The following is a 13,014-nucleotide window of genomic DNA, read 5'->3' on the forward strand; positions in this document are numbered from 1 at the left end:
CACTGTAGTGTGGGGTTTTTTTCCTTTTTAAAGATTTTATTTATTTGACAGAGAGCGCAGGGAGCAGCAGCAGGAGAGGGAGAAACCAGCTCTCGGCTGAGCAGGGAGCTGGATGCAGGACTTGATCCAGGACCCTGGTGGGATCATGACCTGAGTGAAGGCAGACACTTAACGGAATGAGCCACCCAGGTGTCCCCAGTAAGTTGTTTTTGTTGTTGTTGTTGTTGTTGTTGTTTTTAATGTAAATCAGATTCTTATTCCTGCTTAACATTCTCCAGTGGCTTCTCATATCAGATAAAGGTTCACGTCCTTAGAATGGACTACAGTGTGCTATATAATCCATGCCTCCCCCCGCCCGCCCGCCCCCCGTCCTCACTACCTCACTGACTTCATCTTTTTATTCATTCTTTAAATCTTTTCAGTGTGTTGCTGTTTCATCAGCCTTGCCAAGCATGTTCCTATCTTCAGGGCTTTTGCATTTGCTGTTTCTCTGCCCAGAATTTTCTTCCATTGTATCCCCATTAAGACTTCCAGATTTATTTCCTTACCACTTTCAGGTCTCTGTTCAAATACCATCTTTTAGTGAGACCTCCTTGGGCATCCCACGTAAATCAGCATCTCCCCAGCCGCTAGCATTCCCTATATCCTCTTCCTCCTTTATTTTTCTCCATTGCACTTTTCACCATATGACCATTGTCTTGTATTTCCCCACTGCAGCATAAGCTCAAAGAGGACAGAGATCCTAGTCTGCCTGTTCACTGATCCAGTGGACTAGAATACTAGTCTGGCATCCAGGGCGCATATGTGTGTTTGGGAGAGTGAGGCAAGAAATTAAATTATGGTGGCTACCTGTCTGTGATGGACCAAGTAAGTGGTTTAGTCAGGAATTAAAACTCCATATTTTTAGTCTTCTTCTGATTATTGTTACCTATCCTGATTGTTTTAACCCTTATTATACCCTAGCCCATTCCACAAAGTAAGTACTTGCTTATTCTCTCATTAGTTCATGTGTGTTAATCTTTCCCCAGATACTTGGTAACTTCTCAAGATGAAGTGCCCTTTTCAAAACTCCGAGAATAGGGAAATAAGAATGTAAAATCAACGTCCTGCGGTAAATTATGCCTGAGGACTGAGAGATTGGATTAGATTATGAAGAATAGAGTTCTACGCCAGACCACACCCAAAGGAGTAGAAGTCTGTAGAGGTGATTCAGTTGCAGAGTGTGTTGTGAGGACAGAGCCTGACACATAGGTGGCCCTCGGGTGTGCAGGGGAAGGGTGGACTGGTAGAGACATCTTTCAGAATCATCTGGCTCTCTCCTAATTCAGACTCAGTACAGGACAGGTTGCTTTGCTGCCTGGTACTTTAGTATTAGAAGGCATGTGCTGTGTCACTTTGTTATTACACAACTTGATATTCACATTTGCATCAGTCCACGTTAAGGACCATCCTTGAGTTCCTGTAAGATCTAAGGAGCAAAGACAGGACTCTAATAAATACTCCCTAACAGTAACCTTCTACCTAGTCTCTTATTTGAAATTGAGTCTAATGATATCTTTCTCAGGTAGATGAATCTACAGTAAAAGGTCTATGCTAGTAAAACTTTTTTAAAGGCTATTTTCAGTGCATTCCATACCCAAGTACAGTTGACTCTTGAACAACGTAGGGAGGGTGGGGGAACCAGACCCCTACACAATCAAAAATTTGCATGTGACTTTTGACTCCCTCAAAACTTTACTAGTAGCCTACTGTTGACCGGAAGCCTTACTGGTAACATACAGTTGATTAGCACTTATTTTGTATGTTACTTGTATCATATACTGTATTCATATAATAAAGCAAGCTAGAGAAGAGAAGGTGCTATTAAAAAATTGTAAGGAAGGGAAAATACACTTAGAGTACTGTACTATAAAAAATCCACATATAATTGGATCACATGTTTAAACCAGTGTTCAGAATCAGCTGTACTGTTAACACATGAAATTGTTCATTCTGGATGAACAATTATGCGAGTTTTTTTTTGTTTTTGTCCTTTTATTTGTCAGTGCATACAAGAGCAAATGCACGAAGGGGAGGGCAGAGGGAGGAGCGGGCTCTGCGCTAAGCAAAGATCCCATTGTGGGACTTGATTCCGGGACCCTGGGATCAATGACCTGAGCCAAAGGCAGACCCTTAACTGACTGAGCCACCCAGTTGTCCCTACATGCAAGTTTTTTTTATTAGAAATATATATGTCTCTAATATAAATAATAGATGTTATTTTGAAGTTGCCACCTGTTCTAACCTACATGCATTTTCCAAAAGTTCTTGAGGAAATTAGGTTCCTTTACCAAGCCATGATTTGATAGGTCTGTAAGCAGGTCTAGAGAGTTGTACACAGTGGTAGAACAGGATTGGAATTGGTCTGTGACTGTCTATCCCATTCAAGGCCTTATTAGCTATGCTACAGTGTGTTCTTCATCTTTTTTGCTGCAAAGTTTATCTTTTGAGGGTAGATTTAATATTTTAATAACACCAGAATACTTTGAGAGGCCCTCTTACAAATAAGATAGATAATCAAATTTAATAATCTGCTGGTGGTCCAAAATGAGTTGGCTTTGGCAAGAGTGTTTTCCTTGATTGTGTGGCTAATAGCTCTTAAATGCATTTTCAAAACTAAACCAAAAAAAAAAGAACAGAGAATAATGGAATTGGAATATTCATTTGGTTCATTTCACATCCTCACAACAGTGTCAAAATAACTGTCCAAATACTACCACTACTAATTATGACCACTGAAAACAGTTTACAATATTTTAAGTTTATTTTTCAATTTTTTGTAACCTCTACACCCAATGTGGGGCTCGAACTCACAACCCTGAGATCAAGAATTGCATGTTCTTCCAACTGAGCCAACCAGATGCCCCCATTTTGAAGTCTTTTAGTTGAATATATTTTCCTCATTCTGGTCCCTGTCCCTGCCTCCCCTCTGAGTTGTATTAAGTCTTCATAAGTTTGTTGTGGAATCACATAGCCATTATACATTGTACTCTCAACCTCATTTAGACTTGATTTTCTAAGTAGCTATATGTTTAATGCTTACCATCCATCTTATATCAAAGTCTTACTGATCATTTTGGTCAGAAGTTTGTGCTTTAGTTGTAGAGATGGCAAAAATTTTTCTGCCAAGGACTGGATAGTAAACATTTAGGCTAAACATTTAGGCCAAAAGTGATCCTATTCCATATTGTCTATATGTCGGTGTTTGTGTGTTGTTGTTCTTGTTTTAAAGATTTTATTTATTTGAGAGAGAGAGAGAGCACCGGATGGGGGAGGGTCAGAGGAAGAAGCAGATTCCCACTGAGCAGGGAACCCAACGCAGGATCCTGGATCCTGCTCCAGGATCATGTTTGTGTGTTTAACAACCCTTAAACCATTCTTAGCTCAAGGATTGTACAAAAATACCTCTGAGTACAGTTTGTCAGCCCTGCTCTAAAGTTTCCTCATGGAGTCAGTATTCCAGTGTTGCTGAATATAAAATTCCTTGCTCACATACAGATGAGCCAAATATATAAAGTTTGAGTTATATATTTAAAATATGTAACTTCATTTTCTCTTGGCGTAAAACATTGCAGTTGCAGTCTAGTGATAGCCTGCTTTTATTTTCCTTACAAGTTACTTGATGTTTTTGCCTAGATGCCCAAGGGATTTTTTTTCCTTCTTTACAGTCCAATTGGTGTTGGTCATTCTGGGTTGATATTCTCAGGTATGTGATGTGTTTTTCAATATGTAGTTCTGAGTCTTTTTTTTTTCTTTTTTCTTTATTTTTTTTTTTCAGTTTTTTTCCCCCTTTTTTTAGAATAAAAAGATAAGGCAGAACTTTATGTATCTGATGTTTAAATATATCCATGATACATGTCTTCTTTTAACCTTACATAATTTATTCTTTTAAACCATTTTATTTTTTTCCAGCTTGGTTGAGATAATAATTAAAAGATAAAGTAGTATATATTTAAGGTATACCACGTGTTTTGGTATACATATACCTTGTGAAATTATTGCCTCAACCAAGCTAATTAACACATCTGTCACCTCATTTACCTTGTGTGTGTTGAGATCACTTAAGATCTACTCTCTTAAAAGATTCCAAGAATACAGGGGCACCTGGGTGGCTCAGTGGGTTAAAGCCTCTGCCTTCGGCTCAGGTCATGATCCCGGGGTCCTGGGATCGAGCCCCGCATCAGGCTCTCTGCTCCTCAGGAGCCTGCTTCCTCCCTCTCTCTCTGCCTGCCTCTCTGCCTACTTGTGATCTCTGTCAAATAAAAAAATAAAATCTTTAAAAAAAAAAAAAAAGATTCCAAGAATACAATACTGTATTAACTATAGTTACCATGCTGAAATTATACCTCCAGAATATAATTCAACCCTTAATGATTGAAATTTTGTACTCTCAATAAAAGTCTCCTTGATTTACGTGCAGTTTTTAGTATTTGTTTCATTTCCTTGCATTGGTTTTCCTGCTACAAGAATTCCTGTTGCCCATATATTGGATCTTTGCTTAAATTAAACATATAGTATTTATTACTATCTCACAAATGTTCTGTCTCTTCATTTTTTTAAAAAACAAATTCTCTTTGTTGCCTTGTTTCTGAGTTTCCTAATTCTGATTTAGGCTCTTCTATCATTTTCTTAACGACTTTTAGCTCATTTTTAATAAGATAGTTTTGATTTGCTTTCTGGGCATGTCTTCTGGTATGCTTTCATTGTCTGAAATGGATGTTTTTCTGTTCCTTTTACTCTTTTATGTGAAGGTTTTTCTAACCTTTTTTTAGAAGGAAGCACAGTTCAAGATGGTTTTTCTGACTTCACATAACTCCCCAAATACACAAACTCCTGTTGGACACTATTGCTCTTTTTTCGTGATCATTTTTACATATTTGCTTTTTTACCACAATAACCACCCCAAACTCAGCTTGACAAAGATATATCAAAGGGATGTGGAGCAGTCCTGTTGAAACTGAAGGACATCCGGCTAGTGGTATGCTTAAAGGCTGACCTAGGTCAAACATTGCCATATGTTTCACATGTGAAATGCTCCATGGTGCCCCGTGAATTTGCTGTGCCACCTATGTGACATTTGGGCTCACAGCTGGGCAGGTGCTACTTTTCTGGAGGGACTACACTTGAGAAATCAACCAGTAAGACCTTTAATTTCTTTTTCTTAAAAACTAGAAGTATAGAAGAAAGATTTTCCAAGTTATACTACCAGCCAAGAAGAAAATTTCTTCCTTTGGACCCATGTACTCAGATAGGCAAGCAGATTGATTAAAAAGAATTTTAATATATTTGAATCAAACACTTTGGAAACAGGTGTGTGCATGCATTGCACATGTATGTGTGTGGGAGAACAAACAGGCTTGCTTCAAGATGCATGTACACTTAAATGTATGATGTGTTTGCCTTAATCTAGTAGTCTTAACTGGGAGGAAAAAAGACAACTACATTGAGTTGATGAAAAGGAACAATAGAGCGCACGCTTGCGTGCTTATTGACCTTGGTGTTTAAGGACATTCGTTGGTAAATATTTGGACTTGCTTTTCTGACCTGCCACAGTGAATATACTTGACTGCTGGTTTCAGATGCAGTCAGTGAGCCAGCCAGATAATGTATTTTATAAGAAAACTGTGTGTCTTTATCAAGAGAAGGCAAGGATATGGATGTGGTAGGGAAATCCGGATTCCTTCATATGACGATTCATCCTAACACAGAATCTTGGAGGTTGTTCCAGGTAAAACTTGACCATAATTTATACTGTACTGAACAGTAGAAAAGAAGAATCACCTGCTTACAGGTAGAACTTCCCTCAGGCTGATTAGTGGGAGATTGTGCTCTCCTCTCCTAAGTGCATTATAATCTATCAGGATAAAGAGAAGCACTTAGAAAATGCACTGAGCAGGCTCCCCTCGGGATCCCAGCACAGGGCAGGCAGTCTTCTCTTACCCCTTCTACCTCCAACCCTTTTTCTGGATTCTTAAGAAATCTGGCAATTTATATTATAGACTGTATTGCTCAGTGACATTCAGAGTCCTCCAGAAAGCCAGAGCCCTAATGGATAGTTAACAGCTAAGAAATGGATATGGATTTAACCCAGCTGTTACTTTCCATAACAGAGGAATCTGTCTAAATGAGGTGGCCAGAGCAGCAGCCTGTTATCACCTAATCTTTTCTTCAGGATTATCATGGGCTTTCTAACATTTGGCTCTTTACAAACTGGCCTTCAAGTTTTTATTAAAATATTTAGAAAAAGGAACGTGGATTTTGTCTAGCTATGCTTTCATAATAAGACAGGGTTTATAAATTATTAAGGCAAATCCTAAATTAGAAGGGACCTTAAAGATCAAGGTATTTCTCTCTTAAAAGAATATCTTAGTTAATCAGAGATCAATTTTAAAATTGGTATTTCAATTAATCTGTCCTATAGAAAGTTAGAGCCTGGAAACTCCTTTAAACCACCTCTGCGGAAATGGCTTCATACATGAACCTGGTGGCAACATTGCAGTCAGTCAAGTTCTTGGCTTCTTTGGACAGTAAAGGTTTTATCTTCTATTTGAGCTGAGTGAAAATGGAAGAAAGGCCGAAAAGGGAGCTGCGTGTATAATTGTACTCTTCTCTTCTGTAGTGTGTTCCATGGGAAACGGAACGAGCAGACTCTATAGCGCTCTTGCCAAGACACTGAACAGCAGCGCTGCCTCCCAGCACTCAGAATATTTGGTGTCACCTGACCCAGAACATCTGGAGCCCATTGATCCTAAAGAACTCCTTGAGGAATGCAGGGCTGTCCTGCACACTCGACCTCCGAGGTTCCAGAGGGATTTTGTGGATCTGAGGACAGATTGCCCCAGTAGCCACCCACCTATTCGGGTCATGCAGTGGAACATCCTCGCCCAAGGTATGCCTGATGCTTTTGTACTGAGCAGTTAGGTTTGCCGTGACTGCCTTTCTGTTTCTGCACACACCTGAGAGCACCGGAGGGAAGAGGTGTGGGCAGATGGAGGTGTAGGAGGATGGGGTGACTAGGACAGCGCCAGGAGCTCCCAGAAGGAGAAGGTAAGAAAGAAGGCCATCTGGTTTTCACAAATAAATCCAGCACTCAAGATTTATACCTCACCTTCCATGTTTAAAGGACCCTGTCTTTTATCAGTCTCAAACTTCCTGTTGCCTCCAACTCTCAGTCCACAGTGCTAAGATAACATTTGTTGTTGTTGTTGTTGTTTTTTAAAGATTTTATTTATTTATTTGGTAGAGATCACAAGTAGGCAGAGAGACAGGCAGAGAGAGTGGGGGAAGCAGGCTCCCCGCTGAGCAGAGAGCCCGATGCGGGCCTCAATCCCAGGATCCTGAGACCACGACCTGAGTCGAAGGCAGTGGCTTAACCCACTGAGCCACCCAGGTGCCCCCTAAGATAACATTTGTAAGGGAGAAACAAAATCTGCTGAATGAGTGGCAGGTAGAACTTTCTGCAAGGAATGGAGACGCACTATGGGTGGTGTTGAGTCTGGGTATTCTTGAGGCCAGATTCTCACCCATATGTGTCTGCAGAACTTGAGGTCAAAGGGATATTGCTTTAGTTCCCTGTTCATTAAGATACTACTTTGTGGGCGCCTGGGTGGCTCAGTGGGTTAAGCCTCTGCCTTCGGCTCAGGTCATGATCTCAGGGTCCTGGGATCGAGCCCCACATCAGGCTCTCTGCTCAGTAGGGAGTCTGCTTCCCCCTCTCCCTCTGCCTGCCTCTCTGTCTGCTTGTGATTTCTCTCTCTCTCTGTGTCAAATAAATAAATAAAATCTTTAAAAAAAAAAAAAAAAGATACTACTTTGTGTGGCACCTGGGTGGCTCAGTGGTTTAAGCCTCTGCCTTCGGCTCAGTCATGGCTCAGGGTTCTGGGATTGAGCCCCACATCGGCCTCTCTGCTCAGCAGGGAGCCTGCTTCCTCCTCTCTCTCTCTGCCTGCCTCTCTGCCTACTTGTGATCTCTGTCTCCGTCAAGTAAATAAATAAAATCTTTAAAAAAAAAAATAAAGATAACTACTTTGTTAGGGTAGAAAGGACACCTTTCCTAGGTCTACTGAATTAAAGATACCTTTAAAGTATTGCCTTTCCTGTAGCAGTTGCAATTTTAAGAAAAAGAAACAAAGGTAGCTTTTTAAAGAGGGGCATATACTCTGACTTTTCAATCTTAGATTTGGTTTTTTTTTTTCTTCTAGGCGTTTGTCCATAAGTAGGAAAAGCTGCCTCTTTAAGATAGGTTCCATATCACTTCATATGGCTCATAGAGTTAGGTGTTAAAATGAGTGTATAGAGGGGGCGCCTGGCTGGCTTAGTCAAGTAGAGCATGTGACTCTTGATCTTGGGGCTGTGAGTTCAAGCTCCATGTTTGGTGTAGAGATTACTTAAAAATAAAAATTTTTTTTACAGAATTTTTATTTCTTTGACAGAGACAGTGAGAAAGGGAACAAGGGGAGTGGGAGAAGGAGAAGCAAGCTTCCCACTGAACAGGAAGCCCTGCATGGGACTTGATCCCAGGACTCTGGGATTGTGACCTGAGCTGAAAGCAGACGCTTAACAACTGAGCCACCCAGATGTCCCAACAAAGATTTTTTTTTTTTTTTTTTTAAAGCTAGCATATGAGTGCCTGGATGACTTAGGCGGTTAAGGGTCTGCCTTCAGCTCAGGTCATGATCCCAGGGTCCTAGGATCCAGCCCTGCATCAGGCTCCTTGCTCAATGGAGACCCTGTTTCTCCTTCTCCCTCTGTTCCCCCTGCTTGTGCGTGCACTCTCTTAGATAAATAAAATCTTAAAAAAAAAAAATTAGCACATGAAGTTAAATGTATTACTTCATCTGACGTAGTTTCAGTCCCTGGGATTGTAAAGAACACTGTTGAAGGGGCGCCTGGGTGGCTCAGTGGGTTAAAGCCTCTGCCTTCAGCTCAGGTCACGATCCCAGAGTCCTGGGATCGAGCCCTGCATTGGGCTCTCTGCTCAGCAGAGAGCCTGCTTCCTCCTCTCTCTCTGCCTGCTTCTCTGCCTACTTGTAATCCCTGTCAAATAAATAAATAAAATCTTAAGAGGGAAAAAAAAAAACACTGTTGAAGGCTCAAACTTAAGGTTTTTCATCTTAGAATATAGTCATATGAGACAGTTTTAATATGAAGGAAAATAAATTGTTTGCCTTATCTGGATATTAAGAGTTTATTTAGTTTGGTAGGTTTTGTTTGTTTTGGGATTTTTTAGAGAGAGAGCGGGCACATGTACATGCACACACATGAGCAGGGGAGGGGTAGAGGGAGAGAGAATCTGAAGCAGGCTCCACACTCAGAGCAGAGCCCAATGCGGGGCTCTGTCTCATGACCCTGAGATCATAATCTCAGCCAAAATCAAGAGTCGGACACAACCGACTGAGCCACCTCGGTGCCCCAGTTTGGTTGGTTAATACAGTTCAGACAGCGAAGAATCATCCAAAGCATCTGAAATAGAGAAAGCATTCTGAGGTTCTTGAGTAGTGTCAAACTGAAGGAGACTTCTGGTATTTAGCTACTATAGCACCATGACTTCTGTGTACCTGTGACAGCTGACTGGCTTTTTTATTTCAGCTCTTGGAGAAGGAAAAGACAACTTTGTACAATGCCCCGTGGAAGCACTCAAGTGGGAAGAAAGGAAATGTCTCATCCTCGAAGAAATCCTAGCCTACCAGCCTGATATATTATGCCTCCAAGAAGTGGACCACTATTTTGACACCTTCCAACCACTCCTCAGTAGATTGGGCTATCAAGGCACATTTTTCCCAAAGCCCTGGTCACCTTGTCTAGATGTAGAACATAACAATGGACCAGATGGCTGTGCCTTGTTTTTCCTCCAGAACCGATTCAAGCTAGTCAACAGTGCCAATATTAGGCTGACGGCCATGACACTGAAAACCAATCAGGTGGCCATCGCACAAACTCTAGAGTGCAAGGAGTCCAGCCGACAGTTCTGCATTGCTGTCACCCACTTAAAAGCACGTACTGGCTGGGAACGATTTCGCTCCGCTCAAGGTTGTGACCTCCTCCAGAACTTGCAGAACATTACCCAAGGAGCCAAGATTCCACTTATCGTGTGTGGGGACTTCAATGCAGAGCCAACAGAGGAGGTCTACAAACACTTTGCTTCCTCCAGCCTCAACCTGAACAGTGCCTACAAGCTGTTGAGTGCTGATGGGCAGTCAGAACCTCCGTATACTACCTGGAAGATCCGGACCTCAGGGGAATGCCGGCATACCCTGGATTATATCTGGTATTCTAAACACGCCCTCAGTGTGAGGTCAGCTCTTGATTTGCTCACTGAAGAACAGATTGGACCCAACCGGCTACCATCTTTTAATTACCCTTCAGACCACCTGTCTCTAGTGTGTGACTTCAGCTTTAATGAGGAACCCGATGGACTTTTATAAGTGCTTGTCTTTTTAATCACAAGAGTCTTAACCAGGGATATTTCAGGAAACTGAAATAGGATAAGAAGTTGCCTGAGGAAGGATTCTCAGTTTCTCTAACATCATTTTCCATGTTTCCAGCATGCCCTTGGGAAGGAATCCCATTAGTGCGCAAACCTTTTCCATTAAAACCTACAGCAAAAGAGGTGTTTGCACTCCACTTTTGGCTTGTATTATTTTTTCCCTTAGCATTACATTTTGCTCATTGACAGGCATTAAAAATCAGGCTTCTTTTATAGCTTTTTCAGTTGAAGGATGCTATATAAAAATAGACTTGCTTGAGTCCTCCATAATTAACAATAAGTATACAGGAGCAATTTCTCTAGATAGCATTTCAAGTTATTTATTTGTGAGGGTTTAAAATGTCAGCAAGATATGCATGGCAATATTTATTTTTTTATATTTTCATGTATGATTAAGAGCATTGTGAATGTTTTAAAACCATGCGAAACATAAGTTATAGAGTATTTTATAGTGATTTTCTTAAATCTCAGATCTTTTTATTTGGGGTCTAACAATAGTAGTGTACAAAGGGACTGTTTAGCCTGATGAGGTTTTTTTGTTTAAGTGAAAATATCAGGTCTCCTTGATACTTTCTTCATAAGTAATCCTCACTATGCCTCCATGTTCCCATTATTGTGTTTCTTAACAGAGGTTCCATGGCCAGTCAGTCTTCATTATTGAATCACTGTTTCACATTTATAGCTTTCCATTGGAATGCTATGGTATTCATTTGCGGTCGCTCAGTGTCTATTTGTATTGGAATGTGCTCTTACACTAGGTTATTTAGGAGCTGTTACATGGCAGTAGCTAAGAAAGTGAGTGGGGCCTTCTTTTCAGAGGTGGGAAACTAGAAAGCCTATTAACGAGTCTATCCTTGAAACCTCCTTGAGAGCCAGGTGGCTAGTTCAAAATGTCTAGAAAGGAAGAATGTAAAAAGTTAGAAAGATAACCTGGAATTCTCTTCCATAAGAAATAAAAGTGGTGCGAGATAACAGGTGAAGCCCCTTTCAAGCAAAATCCCAACAAATAACGTATTGGTAATAAATTGATAAATATTTTAACCCATGAGTTGTAAATATTTAAGAATAATAAATGGTCTTTTAAAGCTAGTGATTTTAATATCTTGTCTTTTTAGTCCAAAAAGAATCTGGGAGGAGATTTGGTCTTCTAATACTGTTAACATGGTGACCCACAGTATCCATTTACACACAGACCTTCATTTTTTAAGTGGATCTGTAGCTGCACATTGAAGTCATCTATGCTATGCTTATGTAACATCTCTAGGCACAGTTGGAGTTCCCCAAAATGGTTCACCCAAGTATTCTGCATTAGATCTACTTTTGAAACCAGCGAGGTGTTCAGTACATTGTATACACAACATCTTGGGGCTTCCTGGAAGGAGCAGCAAGCAGGAAGAACATCTGTACCAACTGTCATTTGGTTCAAATCTTAGCGTGATAATGGTAATCATATCAGCTATTGAGAAACCCAATACTGATTCATACAGGCATTAAATATTGTTTGCATGCCCCAAAGTACACCAACCTGAAGAGAAACGATGACAGCAGCCGTAAGAGAGCAAATACAGATGAGAATGAAAGCCAAAATTATGTTTGCATTTCAGATGTTGTCCACCAGTATATGAATTAACAGGCTTGAGGGTTAGACTAGGGTTGAGGGTTAGACTAGGGATGGCTGGGAATACTAATGAGGAAAAAGGCTAGAAATCCTGTGCAATTGTAATGTGCCTATAAATTAAGGAAAAAGGGCAGAAATTATAATGGAACTCTACTTATGAGTAATCCTTTGGAGTTACAGCAGTATACTTCTGTTTGTTGGTTTTGTATTTTGTCTTTATTTAAAATGGAATTATGTGAGCATTTTATGTAAACAATTTTTAGTAGTATATTAAATCTTGGATTGTACTTCATATTTTATTTTTCCTTTTAAGTCTTTGTAGACACCTTTTCCTTATGGACTGTCAGAGTAACCAGAAGCAGCATGGTAAGTAACAAATCTGTATTCTCAATTTTTAGGCATGTTCCATTTAATGAATTTCTCTTATTCTGTCCCCCGTGTACCTTTTGGTTCAGCTTTTCCTTTTATATCACATAATACTTTAATTGTGGTCATAATAAGAGTCTTAAAAGAGAAAGTAAACTGCATATTTGGAGAGAGAATGAAAGTGGCAGTGGATTTTTTCTTCCCCCATGCCATATTTCAGTAGATTCCCTTCTACAAGGTAAAAGGAATAGGAATGACCACTTCATTCATTTGAGCAAAGGATAATGGTGTATATATATAAGAAAAAACTAATATTTGAGTTCCTTACCTTTGGCTCTAAGAGCTTTCAATATGATCTTTTCAACTACTCTGAATTAATTTTTCTACAACTACTCTTAATTTAAAATGGGTGTAAAAAACATCAGATCATTTTGACCAGAGTGATAGCTAGCCATAGGAGAGCCAATATTCAGGCCTACGTCTGTCTTGGTCCAGAATGCTTGCT

The 13,014-nt window shown here is 40.2% G+C and overlaps 1 protein-coding gene across 1 annotated transcript in view; it reads left to right on the plus strand.

Annotated features, from left to right (window-relative positions):
• Positions 1-12,423, plus strand: part of NOCT (nocturnin) — a 31,226-nt gene extending 18,803 nt beyond the window's left edge. The window contains exons 2-3 of the mRNA XM_080797316.1: positions 6,659-6,928; positions 9,628-12,423. Coding sequence (XP_080653442.1) covers positions 6,659-6,928; positions 9,628-10,463 — 1,106 coding nt within the window. The 3' untranslated portion in view covers positions 10,464-12,423. The remainder of the gene's footprint in view (positions 1-6,658; positions 6,929-9,627) is intronic.
• Positions 12,424-13,014: the final 591 nt, after the last annotated feature.

Source organism: Martes martes (assembly GCF_963455335.1).
Source record: "Martes martes genome assembly, chromosome: 2".
NCBI lineage: Eukaryota > Metazoa > Chordata > Mammalia > Carnivora > Mustelidae > Martes > Martes martes.